The sequence below is a fragment of the Xenopus laevis genome, chromosome 1L (genome assembly GCF_017654675.1).
Source record: "Xenopus laevis strain J_2021 chromosome 1L, Xenopus_laevis_v10.1, whole genome shotgun sequence".
Lineage (NCBI taxonomy): Eukaryota > Metazoa > Chordata > Amphibia > Anura > Pipidae > Xenopus > Xenopus laevis.
In genome coordinates this window covers 89,613,906-89,633,781 of record NC_054371.1, presented here as the reverse complement: position 1 = coordinate 89,633,781, position 19,876 = coordinate 89,613,906, and the positions used below count along the sequence as shown (strand labels likewise).

General features: G+C 40.4%; 1 protein-coding gene across 4 annotated transcripts in view; it reads left to right on the top strand.

The window, feature by feature from the left end:
• LOC108711356 (ephrin type-A receptor 5) overlaps positions 1–19,876 on the top strand; it is a 231,508-nt gene that overhangs the window by 26,688 nt on the left and 184,944 nt on the right. For 3 of the 4 annotated variants that reach the window (XM_041591116.1, XM_041591117.1, XM_018253018.2), the window contains exon 2: positions 12,408–12,472. In XM_041591116.1, coding sequence (XP_041447050.1) covers positions 12,408–12,472 — 65 coding nt within the window. Of the gene's footprint in view, positions 1–12,407; positions 12,473–14,010; positions 14,114–19,876 lie in introns of those variants that run through there. The other variant, XM_041591123.1, reaches the window with a different exon arrangement.

Below are 19,876 nucleotides of genomic sequence, written 5' to 3'. Positions count from 1 at the left end.
AGGGCAAGTACTTCGACTATCGAATGGTCGAATAGTCGAACGATTTTTCGTTCGATTCGTTCGATTTCGTTCGAATTCGAACGAATTTAACCAATTCGATGGTCGAAGTACCAAAAAAATACTTCGAAATTCGAAGTATTTTTCATTCGAATCCTTCACTCGAGCTTAGTGAATCTGCCCCCAAGTGAACCTTTTATTTATCATAGTTTATTGTACAGTCATATTCCTAAGTTTACAGTCCACAGAGTACACTAACGTATTAGTTTGCTTGCTGTTTAGTCACTATTGCTCTATTCTTGCGTTTGCCCCTGAAAGTGTAGATAAAACTAGCTGAATCACCTTTTAATACTTTATTTTAAAAAGTGAGTTCAACTCGAAAGGGAAAAAACTAGAATGGAAAAAACTTGAATCAGTGAGTTTGGGGTTAACAACCCAAAAACTCTAATTAGAAAAAAAACCTTGAACATTATGAAGGCTATTAACATCTTCAAATGGTTCAAGGGACCTCTGCCAATGACTTCTACATGACCTTGTCAGGTTTTAGATGGTATATTTTCGAAATCAAGCTATTTTCTGGGTCGGGGTAAAATAAATCTCGAAAAAAATCAGCTTTTTTTTTTTTAAACTCAAAAAATTTGATTTTTTTTTAACCTGAAAATTGATTTTTGACTCAAAATACCCTTGAAAACTCAATTTTTTTTGTGGCAAACACAACTCAAACCTTCATAAATCTGCCCATTAAACAATACATAACCCCATTAGGAATGTTTTGCCACCACTAGATTTATGCAGCTTAGTTAGGATGAAGTACTGTTTTATTATTACAGCGAAAAAGAAAATCATAAGAAATTTGAATTATTTGCATAAAATGGGCTCTATGGGAGATGGTATTTCTTTCCAGATAGCAGGTTTCCAGATAAGGGGTCCCATATATTTGAAATTAAATACTATAGATTTACCTCAGCATACTACTACAATATTACTGGCAAATATACTTGCCAATATTTTTTTTTTTGTGTCAAGTTAGGGTTAAACTTGATAGATGCATCTTTGTTACTTTTACTATTATCACATTACTATGTTATTTGTAGAGATCAATAGATATTTTCAGTAGCTATAAGTAATCATAATTATGAGTTTACTCTACTATGTCTAATATTTAGCCATTACTAGTAACTTCAGCATGATAACATTCTCTATATAATGTAATAAATCTTTTTTAGCATCTGCAAATAAAATAGTCATTGCAGACAACATTGCAATTTCATAAGTCTTTTCCATCCTTCTATTTTCTAAAAAGCCATGAATGACCTAAGTTTGATCCCTGGTGATTACCATTTAGGTATCAAAACTGTTGTATTCTGTCAGGGTAATGATGTTATAAAAGGTGCATTGTTTGCCCAGGATTAGTAACACGTAGAAAAGAATAAGGTGTTTGTTTTCAAACAGCTACCTGCTGATTTGCTGCCATGGGTTGGTAGACAAGTAGTAAACTTTGCACCATTTATTAAATTACCCCCAAATGGCTTATCTGCTTTGTGAAATGGGCCCTGCAGTCCTGCATGACTGCTTCCACTGCTATTAAGAAAGAAGCTTTGTTATATAAAGCACAGGAAAAAAGCACATTATATTAACCCATCCACTGTTTGATGTTATTTGATGTTATTTTCTTATTTTTAAATGCATGTTCTTAATGATTATTTGACACAGGGGAAGTTGCTATAAAGGTATAAAATAATTATTCTGTTATCCATCTGATCCTTTTTGAAGCATTGCCCCTTTTTTTTTAAAAAAAAAATCTATCTGCAATGTAGATCATTATTCACAATGTCCTTTATAAATAACAAGGAATGTATAATGATCTAAAGCACTTATAATTGTAGCTCTGAGAATTCTTAGCAAGTATGCCACCTCTTTCCCATGAAATTCCAAGGAACTTCTGTGTTACAACTTTGCATCAGTGAAATGTAACATTCCACTCAAGGGGGTATATTTATCAAAGAGTGAAGTTAATAGTGAAGTTCCGCCACTAGAGTGAAATTCCGCCACTTTCCATTCATTTCTATAGGAATTTTATAGGCGTATTTATCAATGGGTGAACTTTCACTTTCACCCATTGATAAATACACCTTTCAAAATCCCATAGAAATGAATTGAGAGCTGCGGAATTTCACTCTAGTGGCGGAACTTCACTCTTTGATAAATTTATCCCTTCATCCGCCAAGTCAAGTATTGTTAGCATTGTCATGTGACAGTAAAACACAAAATAGCAAGATCTAACATTTGGATCATACAGTGTTAAAATGCAGAATATTAAGGCATGTGCTGTGAGAATTATGCAAACACATTCAGAGATTTTTTTCCTAGTGTCCTTAGCTGGAAAAGCTCAAAGGGGGCTTTGAGCTACACCATTTAATATATAGCAGAGAGAACATAGGTCACAATAGACTCACTCAGTAAATGAGAAGGTCCAGGTGCACCACCCTGAACCTTCAGCTAAGGGACTACACTGATACTTATTTAATAGGGTGCCTATGATTAAGCATCAGTGTTGATACGAAACGCATAAGGCAGTGTCATGGATTCTGAATAAACTCTTTACATTTACACATCTGTGTGGAGGATCATTCCATTGAGTGTCTGTCCTTTTGTTCTACACCATTTAATGCCCATATATGCTGCCCTTATTACTGTTGCCATTCATCTTAAGAGATGTGATAAGCTCAATCTCACGTGAGCCTGCAGCTTTCTTTAGACCGAGGAGAAACTGCACACATACACCATGCTTCTCTTGCTTCAAGAAGACAAAACTTTATTAATACTTCTGCATTAGCAGACAGAGATCATGTCACCTGACACTGTATCATTATCAGTTCAGTATGGAATCTGTATGAGAGTACACACATTAATACATATCTTAACAGTTACATTTGCATATTAAGTTTTGTGCCACCCATTTGCTGGTGTTCAGCATGCTCATATTCTTGCAGTCAGTCATCCTCCTGAAAATAAAAATTATAAGGGCACATTGAGAGTACTTTGCCAAATTTACCTTGATTCGAGGTTTTCACTGCAAGAACTGCAAATTTTAATTTCCAGAAATGCAAATACAGTAGAACCCTGATTTTACATTTTGTAAAATGAGGGGAAACTAAAAAAATCAGGGTATGTAAAATTGAGGTTTCCCTGTATTACAGATTTATTAAGAACAAAAAAACTTGAATTAAAAAATTGTTAACTAAGTAATTGGGATTTTCAGTTTCAAAGTTTAAGCTATTTTTCACTTTGAGTTTTTGTTTTTTGAGTTTCGAGTTTTAAAACAACTCAACCTAAATCTTCTTTATATGCTATAAAAGGCAATATGAATAGATTATTGTCACAAAACCGACTCACTCAACCACACTTAACTCTTGGGTTTGGCTACAAGGGGTTACAATCAGTCTCTCAATCACCTTACACACAGGTTAGACTAACGTCAGACACCCCAAAAACACACCAACACCCACAAAGTTAATTTGCTGCCACCATCTATCATTAACAGGCGATAGAAACCTAATGTGACTATTCCCCTGCCCTCTATAACAGGTAATAACTCACACTACACAATACATCAAACACTCTCTCCTATGGTAGTTACTCAGGGTAAGATCCTACAAGTCTAACAAGCACTCCAGCAGCCAAAGGGTTAATCTACATTCAAACACACTTTCCCGTTAGCCGTACTAGTTATCCAACATACAAATAGGCAACTTTCCCTTTCCACACATACGAAGAGTTCATACACGTAGGCACAAGCATTCATATGGGCAATGAGTTTGTTTAGAGCACAAGGACTAACGTATTAAATGATATTTAATATTTAAAAGAAACAGTGCATATGTATATATATATAAAAATGATATTACAAAGATGACACACAGTTGCAAATACAGTAAATAAAATAAAAGGGAGTAAAAACACAAAGAAAACCCTTACTTTACCAAGTTTTGAAGTTGTCAGTGTATTTCCTCTGAGACACGAGTTGGAAGCTGGACATACAATCCACTGAAAAAATGGAGCCTCCTTGTATGACAATGTGATATTGGGAATGTCACCTTTTTATTTCCTGCTGGGACACTCCCCTCATTACCTTATGCATGAGGTAGGAGTGCCCAGGAACATGTCATTTACGACCCCCTGCAGGGGGTTTGCTACTCTCAGGCAATATTCCCCAATATCCCTTAATATAATATGGGTACTTGCCAGTACCCAATACTATAATAAAAACATGGGCAGGCTGTGATCCATATGTGGGCAAGAAGAACAATACCAAACACTAATAGGTTCCCACTTTCCAGTCCCCCAGGAACCAGCCCTCCTAACAGGTGGGTATAGTCTAGCCCTGTTTGGTATTGTTAGGAAGCATGTGACCTCCTCATAACCAATATGTAAGTTATGAGGTTGTGAATCCTATGACACAGGAGATATGGATACTTTCCTATAATCCATAATTTTCTACTAGCTATCCCCCCCGCTGCTCTAGGTCCACAGCTCTGTTCTTTGATCAGCCGATCAAAGAACAGACTGGCCCAGCTTCCTTGCCCAAATGGTGTGGCTCCAGACCGTCTCAGATGACCGATATGGATGTCACCTTTCCACAGCCCCCTTGGTGAGATATACAATTAAGGGTCTCTGTGTGAGCCTGAGACTGAGTAATTATAGTATTAACTTTTAAAATGCCAGTGCAAGGTGGCCCTGGCATGACACCTCCCCCCTCAGGAATGGGTACAGAGGATGGCCTATCGGCCTTCCCCTGTGCCCACTAGCTCAGCACAGTCTCCCTGTCTGGAAAGACCATCCGCATTCCCATGCTCACTGCCCTTTTTGTGCTGTATAGTGAAGTCATATTGCTGAAGGATTAAACTCCATCTGAGGAGTTTCCCATTATCCCCAGCTACTTTGTTTAACCAGCTTAGTGGATTGTGGTCTGTGATAACCGTGAAATTGCGCCCATAGAGATAGGGTTGTAATTTCTGCAAGGCCCAAACTACAGCTAAACATTCCTTCTCTACAGTGGCATAGGCCACTTCCCTGGGTAACAGTTTCCTGCTCAGGTATATAACAGGATGTTCTTCCCCTTTACTATTAACCTGGCTTAGGACAGCTCCCAGGCCATAGTTAGAAGCATCAGTCTGTACCACAAATCTGCGGGTAAAGTCAGGAGCTTGTAGAACAGGGGCACTGGCCAGGCTAGTCTTTAGGGTCTTAAAAGCCTGGTCACAATCGGCTGTCCATTCCACTAGACGGGGTAGCTTCTTTTTGGTCAGGTCCGTTAGGGGTTTGGCCAAGGCGCTGTAATTTGGGACAAATTTCCTATAGTACCCCGCAGTGCCCAGAAAGGACATTACTTGCTTCTTTGTCTTAGGGGTGGGCCAATTTGTAATTGCCTCTACTTTCCCCGGCTCAGGACGAAGTGTACCGCTCCCCACTCTGTGTCCCAAGTACTGCACTTCAGTCATCCCTATTTGGCATTTCTCAGGCTTAATAGTTAAGCCTGCCCCCTGGATCCTGTCTAGCACTTGGGACAGATGACCCAGATGCTCCTCCCAAGAGTTGCTAAAGATGGCGATATCATCTAGGTATGCCACCGCAAAGCCTTCTAGTCCACCCAGTAGTTGATTTACCAATCTTTGAAACGTGGCGGGGGCGTTTTTCATGCCAAAGGGCATTGTTTGGAACTCATACAACCCAAAAGGTGTTATAAATGCTGACCTTTCCTGTGCATCTGGAGACATTGGGATTTGCCAGTATCCCCTACTTAAGTCCATTATTGTAATGTACTGGGCGCCAGCCAACTGATCCAACAATTCATCTATCCTGGGCATAGGATATGCGTCAAAGGTGGTGACTAAATTTAGTTTCCTGTAGTCCACACAAAACCGAGTAGTACCATCCTTCTTTGGAACTAGAACTACAGGGGAAGCCCATGGGCTGTGGGATGGCACAATTACACCAAGCCCTATCATCTCCTCTATTTCCCGCTGCAGGTTCGCCTTTACTTCCAGGGATACCCGGTAGGCCATCTGCCTGATAGGGCGAGTATCCCCGGTGTCTACATGGTGTATGGCTAGTGAGGTTCTGCCAGGCTTTCCGGAGAACGTACTAACATAAGAGTTAAGTAACCCCATCACCTGAGTTCTTTGGTTAACGGTGAGCATGCTGCTGACCTGTGACCCTCCTATGCCCTCTGTTCCCTGGGCCATCGCAACTAAATCTAGTAAAGGATCAGAACCTGATTCCTCAGCCATACCACAAACCGGCATTACAGAGACCTCCCGCTCATAATGGGCCTTGATCATGTTTACATGATAGACCTTTTTTCTTTTCCCATCTTCATCTAGGGCAATTACGTAATTCACATCATTAGCCCGTTCTAGAATAGTGTATGGGCCTTCCCAGGCAGCCTGTAGCTTATTCTGACGCATTGGCACCAGGACCCACACCTTCTGTCCTGCTTCATAAACCCTTTCTCTGGCATGGCGATCATACCATTGTTTCTGGTAGGCCTGTGCCTGGGTTACATTGTTATGTGCCAATCCCGTCAATGCCTCCATCTTTTCCCGGAATCTTATTACATATTCAACTACTGACACCTCAGGAGTATCTAGCTTGCCTTCCCATGCCTCCCTTACCAGATCTAAGGGGCCACGTACCCTCCGCCCATATAACAGTTCAAATGGGGAAAAGCCAGTGGATGCCTGTGGTACCTCTCTGTAGGCAAATAGGAGGTGTGGGAGGTAACGCTCCCAGTCCTTCCCTTGGGATTCTACAAAAGTCTTTAGCATATGCTTTAGGGTGCCATTAAAACGTTCACACAGGCCGTTAGTCTGGGGGTGGTATGGGCTGGCAATTAGGTGGTTCACCTGTATTTTCTTACACAGGCACTGCATCAGGTTAGACATGAATTGAGTCCCCTGATCAGTGAGCATTTCTTTGGGAAACCCCACTCTTGAAAATATGCTTAAGAGGGCATCAGCAACCTTGTCTGCCCGGATGGAGGATAGGGCTACTGCTTCTGGGTACCGGGTAGCATAGTCTACCACAGTGAGAATAAACCGTTTCCCTGAACTGCTGGGTATAGCTAAGGGCCCTATGAGATCCACAGCTACCCTTTGGAAGGGTTCATCAATAACTGGTAACGGAACTAATGGGGCCCTTCCCATATCTCCATTTTTCCCCACTCGCTGACAAGTGTGGCACGAACGACAGTAATTGGCAATGTCTGTACCCATGTTAGGCCAATAGAAATTATGTACTAAACGGGCCTTGGTTTTCTGTACCCCTAAATGCCCAGCTAGGGGGATTTCATGAGCTATTCTTAGAAGCTGTTCCCTAAATTGCAAAGGCACCACTAGTTGCCTGTCACTTACCCACTTCTCTTGTGTAGTTGTAGGCATGGATTCCCTGTACAACCTATTTTCATGCCAGTATATTCTTTCTTTATCAGTCTCAGCAGGGGGTTGGGCTGCAAGGCCTCTCATCTTTTCGAGGCTGGCATCGGTCAGGAGGGCTGCCTCAAATTCCCGACCGCTTGCCTCAAACCTGGGATCTGGTGTGAGTGTGAGCAGGGCCCCAGAAGCTGGAACCCCCCTGTCCTCTGGGTCAGGACACAGCAACGCTACAGGCAGGGGACTTCCTTCAGAGGGGCCCTTCTCCCCACTCAGTGACAGACCCTCCAGCCCTGTAGCCCCAGTCTGATACTGGCTTGCCCTTACAGACTGCTGCCGGGTTACTGCTGCAACACAAGGGAGGTTCCCCCCTCCCACATCACAGTGGCTTGCTACTGGGAATCCCCCTACACTCCCTGTGAAATTGTTCTCCCCCCGAGATAGAGATGGGACATACACTTCCCCTCCCCCCAGGTCTATGCATGGGGATTCAGCTGGCTCTAATACAGAATTGCATGCAAACACATCCTGATTTCCCTCCCAGCCCCCATCACAATCAACATCATTATCAGATACCTGTAGATGAGCAGGATTCACGTAGGGCTCTGCTGGCTCCAGAGGGTCCCCTGCGGGCACATACTGTGACACCAACCTGCCCAAGTCAGTACCCAGTAACACATTAGTAGGGATGGTATCCGACACCCCTACCTCCCGCAACCCCCTCCCTGCTCCCCAATCCAGGTAAACCCGTGCCATGGGCACTGCAGGATGGACTCCCCCAAATCCTGTGACAGCCATGGTCTTCCCGGGAATAATATCCTCACAGTTTACTAGCTCTGGGCGCACTAAAGTCACCTCTGCTCCTGTGTCTCTGAGTCCCACAGTTACCTGAGTGCCCACGGTAACCGGCTGCAGATTGTCCTTGTGGCTCCCCTCCGTCCCAGCAACAAACAAAACAGAAGTAGATGGGCCAGGGGGTTTTCCAGGTGGTGTAGGTTTCCTTTTGTCAGGGCAGACATGACTAAGGTGGCCCACCTTATTACATATAAAACAGCGGCGTGCATCCACCTGCCCCGGCCTTACCCCTGGGCTTCCTGCAGGAGCAGCTGCAGATCCCCCCGGTTTGTAAGAAGGGAAGGAGGGGCTCCCTCCTGACTTTCCTCCTTTCCAGCTATGGGACCCTGGGTTTGGAATAGGCTTCCTGGCTGCTGGCATCCGGTTTGCAGTATATGCATCTGCAATTTGTGCTGCCTGATCAGCAGTTTTGGGCTCACGGTCAAGGACAAACTGCTGGACTTCCACTGGACAGATACACAGGAACTGGTCCAGTATCATCAGGTCCTCCAATTCTGTAAATGTTGAGACACTGCGACCCTGCACCCACTGATGGAAGGTGATTCTCAGCCTCCCAACCACATCAGTGTAGCTGTCGTGGGCCCCACGCTGTAGACTCCTGAATTTCTTGCGGTGCACCTCTGGGGTGAGGTTAAAGTGCCTAATTAAAGTTTTTTTTATTTCATCATAGTCCCCATCATATTCTGGTGGAAGGTCCGCAAAAACTTCCAGAGCTTTGCCCTTAAGCCCTGGGGTCAGGAAACTTGCCCACTGCTCACGGGGTAAATGAAATTGCCTGCAGGTTTTTTCAAACCCCCTCAGAAAAGTGTCCAGATCCCCATCCTTCTCCATCACGGGAAAATTCTCCAGACGGGGTTTGAAGACATTGGCCTCCCGGGAGTCACTGCTGTGAGGTGGGGCAGTACCTTTTTGGAGCCGTGCCATCTCCAGCTGGAATTGTCGTTCTGCTTGGCGCTCAGCTGCCTCCCTCTCTGCTGCTGCTGCTGCTGCTTCCCTCTCGGCTTGGCGCTCAGCTGCCTCCCTCTCTGCTGCTGCTGCTGCTGCTGCTGCTTCCCTCTCTGCTGAGGCCTGGCGTTCTGCTGCTGCAGCCTCGGCCTGCTGGTATTGCAGTATAAGTTGTAGCCGTAAGTTAGGGTCCGATGAGCCCAGCTGCTGCAAAACCAGTTGCAGAGAAGATCCTGTACCACTCTGCGAACTGTTGCTGCCACTCTCATCAGAGTGGTACTGGCCAATAGCAATGTCCATGGTTTGGCCCACCTGCCCAGTGCTGGACTCTTGGTCACTTTCAACCAGGGATGCAATAAGCCATTCCTTGGTCTGATTTGCTACTGCAATCCCTCTCTCCTCACAGAGTCTGGACAGCTGTTCCTTGCTCTGCCTCTTGTAGGATGCCATCTCAGAGGACAATTGCCAAATAAAAGATAGGAAAGAAAAAAGAAGGGAAGGGCACTACTGTTTGCAAGTATGTCTTTTCTAGACTATGCACTGCGTTTGTCCTTGAAGACTGTATATTCCTCGCAAGGATGTACAGTCCTTTAGTGCAAGGGTTAAACACTTAATCCAAGCACTAATGCTCTAATAAAAAATTAAATTATGCCACCGCTGCCAACCAATTGTCACAAAACCGACTCACTCAACCACACTTAACTCTTGGGTTTGGCTACAAGGGGTTACAATCAGTCTCTCAATCACCTTACACACAGGTTAGACTAACGTCAGACACCCCAAAAACACACCAACACCCACAAAGTTAATTTGCTGCCACCATCTATCATTAACAGGCGATAGAAACCTAATGTGACTATTCCCCTGCCCTCTATAACAGGTAATAACTCACACTACACAATACATCAAACACTCTCTCCTATGGTAGTTACTCAGGGTAAGATCCTACAAGTCTAACAAGCACTCCAGCAGCCAAAGGGTTAATCTACATTCAAACACACTTTCCCGTTAGCCGTACTAGTTATCCAACATACAAATAGGCAACTTTCCCTTTCCACACATACGAAGAGTTCATACACGTAGGCACAAGCATTCATATGGGCAATGAGTTTGTTTAGAGCACAAGGACTAACGTATTAAATGATATTTAATATTTAAAAGAAACAGTGCATATGTATATATATATAAAAATGATATTACAAAGATGACACACAGTTGCAAATACAGTAAATAAAATAAAAGGGAGTAAAAACACAAAGAAAACCCTTACTTTACCAAGTTTTGAAGTTGTCAGTGTATTTCCTCTGAGACACGAGTTGGAAGCTGGACATACAATCCACTGAAAAAATGGAGCCTCCTTGTATGACAATGTGATATTGGGAATGTCACCTTTTTATTTCCTGCTGGGACACTCCCCTCATTACCTTATGCATGAGGTAGGAGTGCCCAGGAACATGTCATTTACGACCCCCTGCAGGGGGTTTGCTACTCTCAGGCAATATTCCCCAATATCCCTTAATATAATATGGGTACTTGCCAGTACCCAATACTATAATAAAAACATGGGCAGGCTGTGATCCATATGTGGGCAAGAAGAACAATACCAAACACTAATAGGTTCCCACTTTCCAGTCCCCCAGGAACCAGCCCTCCTAACAGGTGGGTATAGTCTAGCCCTGTTTGGTATTGTTAGGAAGCATGTGACCTCCTCATAACCAATATGTAAGTTATGAGGTTGTGAATCCTATGACACAGGAGATATGGATACTTTCCTATAATCCATAATTTTCTACTAGCTATCCCCCCCGCTGCTCTAGGTCCACAGCTCTGTTCTTTGATCAGCCGATCAAAGAACAGACTGGCCCAGCTTCCTTGCCCAAATGGTGTGGCTCCAGACCGTCTCAGATGACCGATATGGATGTCACCTTTCCACAGCCCCCTTGGTGAGATATACAATTAAGGGTCTCTGTGTGAGCCTGAGACTGAGTAATTATAGTATTAACTTTTAAAATGCCAGTGCAAGGTGGCCCTGGCATGACAATTATACTCAGCAAAAACTGTTAAGTATATTCCATAGTTATATTTCATAAGGTTGAGTATCATGCTATCTATCCATGGTATGGTATCCATCATCTGAAAACCCGTTATCCAGAAAGCGCCAAATTACAGGAAGACCATCTCCCATTTTCTCCATTTAAGCAAATAATTAAAATTTTTCAAAATTGTTTCCATTTTTCTCTGTAATAGTAAAACAGTAGTTTGCACTTGATGACAACTAAACTGCAAGGATACTATTGGGTTTATTAAATGTATTTTTTAGACTTAATACATGGTGATCATAATTATGGAAAACCCCAGTTAGTAGAGAATACTACCAATCTAACCAATTGTCTCCAAATTGTAACGCAGGTACAATGAAATAATAATACATATACCTTTAGTTGCATGATATATCACAATTGGAATTGTTTATAAATTCAACACAAATCAGGGAAAATTAAATTGGGTTGATCAACATGGAAACCAGAAAAATAAAATCAGCTCCAAGGAGTCTTATTGAATTAAAGTACATTCACAACGGCTACTAATATATGCTCAAAACTGCTCCTCTGGCTATGGTGTAGTCAGTTGATTAAGTACAAGAAATATTTCTTATAAAAGAAATTTGGTAAAAATAAAGATTCTACCACTGAGATGTTGAGCAATGCATTATTTACTATCACAGGAATAATAACTAGTTATGCTCTAGAAATTAATTATTGTAGAGCTAAGTAGCACAAAGTAGATGGTAGCTGTAATGATACCACTATCAAAGAACCAAGTCATTCCAAACATAAATATTGTTGAATTGAATTTTGTTTCTTCGTCTTTTTCTTTATGCTGCCTTACCCCCAGATAAGACTGGATGGCATATTTTCTGTTTTATTAATGTATTATCAGACCAAGCTTGTACCATAGTGTTGCTTATATGCAAATATTGTGCCACATATTTCATTGCAAGTTAAGCGCTATACAAGAATCCATGTTTACTGGGACTAAACTACACTTGGGCCAATGAATCATTATGATTCTCTGCTCCTCAAACTGTAGAGATGAAGAAAAGCATTATATGTGAATTATCATAGCTATTAAAATGATACATTACTGATGTCAGTTCTACGTGTATTTATATTTTTACAGTGAATTTATTGGATTCTCGATCTGTCATGGGTGACCTTGGATGGATTGCCTTCCCTAAAAATGGGGTAAGTTTTGAATTGTTTCTACAATTACTCGTATAAATTATGAACATTAAAACAACAATGACAAATGTGACATAAATATATGCTGGCAACCTGTTTGTCTGTCTGCTCCTTTTCCAAACTCTCCTTTTGATATGCGATTCCTTTACAACAAGTGATTGGTTATGTGATTGGTGGAAAATTGGGAATACAGTTTGAGGCAGCTGCTTTTTCAAAGGGAAACTGTAAAGAAATGTTTAGGCAGCCAGACTGACAGGCTGATGGTATAGATACACAGGTAAGTCTAACCGGGCCTATGGGCTTCATGTGGTCACCAGATTAAATGTGCCTTTATTATACAGGGTTATATTATATTGAGAGACCTTTCCAGTTTTCCTGTGATTTTTAGTGTCATATACAATATATATGTTATCTTACAAAACCAATAAAACTATATTAAAAGGGGGAGGGGACTGGGATAAGTGAAGCAGTTTAAATAATACATTACACGATACACATTTATTTTTCTCCCAGTGTTTACTTATTTCTTTTTGTGTTTTGTTGTAATACTAATCAGAACTATTGCTTATTTACCCTTTTAATTTTTCATAATGAAACTATCAATATATTAACTGCAGTGATGTAGAACAACTCAGATCTAGCTGTGGTTTTTTTTTTTAATTTTCAAAGCAAAAATTAAATGCTCTGCAACTTGATTGATTTGACATACAGCAATATACAAGACACATGGGTGAAATGAAAGAAGATTATTTTTTAGCCATACTTGAATACATTTCTGCTAAAATGAAATTATAAGAAATATAGAAATCTGTTACGGATATAATGTTGCAGTGACAAGTGTTCTCATCAAACACCATAGCAATGACCAATGCATTTTATTATTGATAGACATCCTCAGGGGAATATATTTCTTTAAAATTTAATGCAAATTTGGAAGAATTGTTTGAGGAAGACTATACTAATGTTTGATGAGCACACTTGTCACACTTGTCAAAATTGTAAGTGCAATTTTATTAATTTATAAATCTATGTGAACATACTACCATGGAGTGCTCCCTTCTTTTTACTTACTTTGCAGATTTGATCGGTTTGACCAACCTATGAAGTGTCTGAGCTTACTGGTTACTAGCAACAAAGACTGTGATTATATTATATATTATGCATACAATTTTACCTTATTAAAGGGGTTGCTCACATTTTGGACAATAAAGCTCATTTAACAGCCCATATCATATTTTTTTTTTCTAATTTATCTTCATTACCTAAAATGTTTGCTTTCAGAGATACATACCACAGAAGCTATGGATGATCTCTGCAAAAACTCTCTCAGTTCTCTTCTCTGTTATGGGTTCGCCGACACGCTCTGTGTAAGAGATGCAGGTTGCCAAATATGGACCTTCACGACTGAATCTGCACTGCGCATGCTCTCTCCTGCTTCATTTGCATATCTTCAATTCCATTGGCTGGCAAGTTTCAGCCAATTGGATCACAGATATGCAAATGAAGCAGGAGAGAGCGAGCATGCACAGTGCAGATTCAGACATAAAATTCTTTATTTGGCAACCTGCATCTCTTACACAGAGCCTGTCCCACGATCACAAAGGAGAGAACTGAGAGTTTTTGCAGAGATGATCCAATTCTATGGTATGTATCTCTGAAAGGAAACATTTTAAGTAATAAAGATAAATTACAAAAAGTTTTTTATGACATGGGCAGTTAAATTAGCTTTATTGTCCAAAAGTTGAAAAACCCCTTTAAGATTTGACCTTTGACTGGACTGGATGATTTATATAGGTTTTCCTGTACCAACATACCAAACCTACCACTGATTTACAGATGAAGCCACTTGGATTTGTGAGTTAAATGCGTCATGACTCAGGGTTAATTGAAGAAACTGGGTTATCTAAAGTCATCTTAACTCATTTAATGCATTTAACCTTTTCATTAGCATACCAAAGCACCATTGTTCACAATGGTGAATGCTTTAATTAGATGGGATGTTGTGACACAGTTTTCTGTGTTAAATGAGATAAATGGGATATCTGTGTTTAGTTATTCTGTGTCAAACAGACAAACCAAAGTGGCTGCATCTGTATACTGGACTTACTCACAAGTGCCCCCTTTGCTTTATTCTGTTTTTGATATGATACGGCTTTGCTGCTTCAGTGTGTAATGTTCTAGAAACTTCAATATTAACCCATGTTGCCAATGCATACACCCATTTCTCATAGCTTATTTATTTTACCCTATTGACCTTGCCATTCACACTCCTGCTCAGTGTGGAACCCAATGATAGAACTCAGCAAATTCTTATTATAATCCTAGTCTAGGAACCAGCTTGCATCTGGATATGATATAAAGGTGGTTATTTATCAAAGGTCGAGCTGTGTTTTCCTGAAAATTTTTAGTTTTTCTAGATTTATTATACCACAAAGCTGGAAACAGCTAAAACCTCTCACGGTAATGTAGAAGTCAATGGCCCTTGAACCATTTGAAGATGTTAATAGCCTGTTCAGATTATTTTTAGTGGGTTTTTCACTCAAAAACTCGATTAATTAAAGCAATTCCAGTTTTTCCTGTGGAAAACTCCAGTTAACCCCAATCACAGTTTTTAACCCCAAACAGTGGCGTAACTTCGGATGCCAGGGCCCCCCTGCAAAAAAATTTTCGGGGCCCCGTCTGCACAAAATAGTGGGAGAATTTCATGTATAATATCCCCAGAAGTCATAGAAGAATGTCACAGTCACAATTTCATATATAAATACCCCAGAACTATAAAAGGATGGTACAGTGTCAATTTCACATATCTCTCTGTAAAGGCTATGAGCAAACTTAAGGGCTGTTACTGCAGAAGTAAGATCGTAAGATTCTAAGCAACTTAGAACTTCAGTTGGTAAGGTTACACATTTATTGTTATTGCCAAATTTTAGTTCTTAGCTTACTAGTAAGGTACTCTCCTATTCATATTCCAGTCTCTTATTTCAATCAGTTCATGGTTGCTATGTAATTTGGATCCTAGCAACCAGATGGCTGAAATTGCAAACTGGAGAGCTGCTGAATAAAAAGCTAAATAACTCAAACACCTTAAATAACAAAAAATGAAAACCAACTGCAAATTGTCTCAGAATATCACTCTCTACCTCATATTAACAGTTAACTCAAAGGTGAACAAGTGGTTATGAAGTCCAAGATGACTTCTAATATCCTATTATACAACTGTATATACTGTATTATGATACACAAGCGTGAGTCATGAGTCATCAACAGAAATGACATCATTAATTGATGACCTCAATAAGCTCCATTTATAAGGATCAATTAAATGATAGCCACGGCAATTGTGTTATATATACTGTATATCTCCTAAGCAAACAGTTTCCATGGTTTGGTTGTTACCTGTTATATCCCTGGGATCAACTTGAATCAGTAGTAATTAGGAGGCGGAAGAGAACAGAGCGGGAGGCAAGACCGGATTTTTATTTTATTTTTTTCAACGCGGGCTGTTGGTTCATCTCAAGAGGCGATAGGGCTTCGAGTGTGAAGAAGTGCTTGTGACGCTAGGCCTTAACGCATCCATTGTGTTGCCGGGCCTAGAAGAGATAAGCACAGTGAACGCGGAGACGAGGCGTACAAGTACAACTTACGCTCTTTACCCAACACGCCGAGGGAGTGAAGATCTGGAACACTTAGTGAGCCGGACTGTACCATCTGGGACCAGGGCCGTAACTAGGGGTAGGCAGAAGAGGCAAGTGCCTAGGGTGCAAAGGTGGAGGGGCGCCAGGCACTTACCTCTTCTGCCATCTTCCCCTAGTTCAGACCCTTGTGTCTCACATCTCAGGCAGCTCCTCTTGTGTTTTTAGTGTGTGCCTGCCGCTCGTGTCCCCCACCGCCTGCAGCAGCTCTGAGCCTCTGATATCAACGTTGATCGCGCGCCTGAGCAGCTCCTCTTGTGTTTTTAGCGTGCGCCTGCCGCTCGTGTCCCCCACAGCCGGCAGCAGCTCTGCTATCAATGTAGAGCGTGCGCGCGCAAGTGCGCACACGCACTAGAATCTGGAATTTCTGTCAGGTGCGCCTCTGCACATGCGCGCACACTTGAGAGGAGGGCTACGTAGTCAGCTGCGTTGCCCGGCACTGTCTGGGACATGGGCTGAACCATCTGGGAGCCGGACTGTACCATCAGGGCGCCTTGTGGGTAATCCGGCACTACTGAGGAAGCAGGCCCCGGGCCCCCTGTACCCCCGGGCCCCCCAGCGACTGCGGGGTCTGCTTCCTCGGTAGTTACGCCACTGACCCCAAATTCACTGATTTGAGTTTTTTCCATTATATTTTTTTCTTAAATTAGAAAACATTTGAGTTGTGAGTTAATTAGAAGTATAAAAAACCTCACAAACCTCTAAAACTCAACCTTTGATAACTAACCCCCATAATGTACTTTCCTCCTCTTCTTCATTTATGTTTTGACCAAAATTTGGCCTCCCATATGACTATATAACAGTATTCTTCTACTGGAAGGAGTTATCTATAGCAGCTTTTAGGGGTCACCCATGAAATTATTAGAGCTACTCCTGAAAAGTCTCCAGTCATCTGCAGCATTTGCAGTATATAGTGTATTTGCCACTGAGGGAAGTTATATTAAACTACATAGTGCGGATGCTGGTAGTAAAAACATCTCTGACAGACACTAAAGCTGGGAATATAAAGTGCTAGATCTTAAATATTTTAGCGATAGAATAAATCACAATATATCTGAGATTTTATTGTGACATTTCATATGTTCAGCTTTATACAGTTATACTGAGTATTTATATTTCTTCTAAGAATGCAGGATAAATATTGTGCCGACCATTTAATACTGATATTTCCGATCTGTACTAAACTTCTTACAAAAGTGATGGGCATCATTGCTTCCAGCTTGGTGAATATATTTCTTTCTGCCAGTGGACAGAAATTTTTGGCCTAATAAATCTTACTGCATCAGAAGAAAATTGCTGTTATTTTTAACAAAACAAAAACCAATTACACTGGAAATACAATGTAATTTCTCTTAGTGTTCAAAATAATATATGTCCTTCATCTCTGATTTTACAAAAGGATAGGCTTATGTTAATGTTAAAGAAATAAATCTGATAATGCAGTTTTAAATGCGATCAAGTGCAGACAGGTGCATTTACTGTTTACAAACTTATGGTAAAATGAAAAATATATGCAGCACAAGCACCCTACAAGAGACACACTTCATCAAATCTCTGGAGCAATAACATAGTAACATATTAAGTTATGTTAAAAAAAAGCACACGTCCATCAAGTTCAACTTTTTAACTCTTTTTTCAAACTGCCAGTTGATCCAGAGGAAGGCAAAAAAACCCATCAGAAGCCTCTCCAATTTGCCTCAGAGGGGGAAAAATCCTTCATGACTCCAAAATGGCAATCGGACTAGTCCCTGGATCAACTTGTACTATGAGCTATGTTCCATAACCCTGTATTCCCTCACTTGCTAAAAAGCCATTCAACCGCTTCTTAAAGCTATCTAATGTATCAGCCAGTACAACTGATTCAGGGAGAGAATTCTACATCTTCACAGCTCTCACTGTAAAAAACCCCTTCCGAATATTTAGGTGGAACCTGTTTTCAATACTGGAGCAAAATTATTTGTTTGGTGATTAATACTGATTATCAGTAAATTTGTGTCCATTTTATTTTCCTAACCTTGGTACCCCTACCATAGAGTCGCTCTTTTTGCATTCAACAAGGAATACCTCACTGAGCAGTAGTTTATAAAATATTATACTTGGGTATATATTTAGATATTTGTAAAAAAAATATTATTGTCTATTTGCAAATTTGGTCAATAGTTAGTCATTTAAGTAGATCCACATCCAGAATGATGTGCTGTTTCTACTGTGCATATTGACTGACTCGGAATGTAGTCTGGCAATATTTGAAGTATTATACAGATTCCATTACAATCCTGGCACTCTGAGCCGGTTTGTGAATAACAATCTAAAAATAGATATCCCCTCATCAGTTTGTCATGAATCTGCTGTGGGGCAAAGTACAATATGAAATGTGTTGAAACTGATTACACTTTTTCATACACATAGGAAATTTGTTTTATTTGCAATTTTTTATACATCATGACATTTTTACTGTCACAAATTAATAGGTGAAATAACAGTGTGTTCAGTGGATTTTAGCAAACAGAAACATACCTTTAATTAAATGGTCTTTTCTATATCTGCTATTTCTGACCTCAGGCAGAATGCTTTATCATAATCATAGATAGACAAACTGTACTATTTTGAAAAACTACAAGACTAGCATGTCTACAGGAAAAAAAACAGATGCTGGAAATTGGAACACCCCCAACACACAGAGGGCTGAGAGATGCCCACAGCTAACCTTACTCCTTCAAAATAAAAAAGACAAATATTTAAGCAAAGTCATACCTTTTCTGCACAATTTTATTTTTTATTCATGGATCGTGTTTTTTTTGTGAAAAGTCCACCTTTTTAGTTTTTATTGACACAAAGACACAGTCTATGTTTTTAATAGAAGCAAATAAACAAATATCTATTCAAACATGACACAAAGTCAAATTCTAAGAGGTGTGCTCACAACACGTGCATTTTTAAAACTGGAATATACCAAGGCTCTTTTATTGGACCATAGCCCAAAATGTAAAGTACATGGGGCCATAACTGTTTAGTTGAGTATCATTAAGAATAGATTAAAGTCTTTTGATATTTGGTAAAGCATGAATTACACCATGAATTTTGGATATGTTTCAATGTATTTATAAGGTGTACATAAACTGCATATTGCTTTAAACATTCCTTATGTAATAAATGGAAATGTTTACTCACATGCAGCAACCAATAAGATGTTTGCTTTGATACAGCTTAACAGTAAATGCTACATCCTGATTGGTTGCTATAGAACTATAGCAAATGACATAACCCCCTTTTATGCATTACTGTCCCTAATGGAAAATGCACCTCAGTCTTAATTAATTTACTGTATTCATTTAGTGTATCTAATGCAACATAGAAAGAATAAGAAAACACATCTACATAATGGTTTGAAAACTGTAAATTTTAAACATATATTACTTATTCAGAAAATAATGATTTGCTTTTAGGTGTTGTAATATTTAGCATTCAGTGTAACATGACATTTAGGATGGGATACTTATAGCTTTACTAAATGTCAGCGTTGCTTGGGCATACTGAGCTAATGGACTCATGTCACAGCTTTTAGATACAAGTCAAGGCTAGATGCATTTTCATTTTTGGAACTCAGTGGAGATAATTTGCAAAATAATGTGAAATGGTATTTTACCTGCAATTGTAGAATAGATTTTCAGATTAATTTACTAATTTGTGAGACGACAGTAAATTTTACCGAACA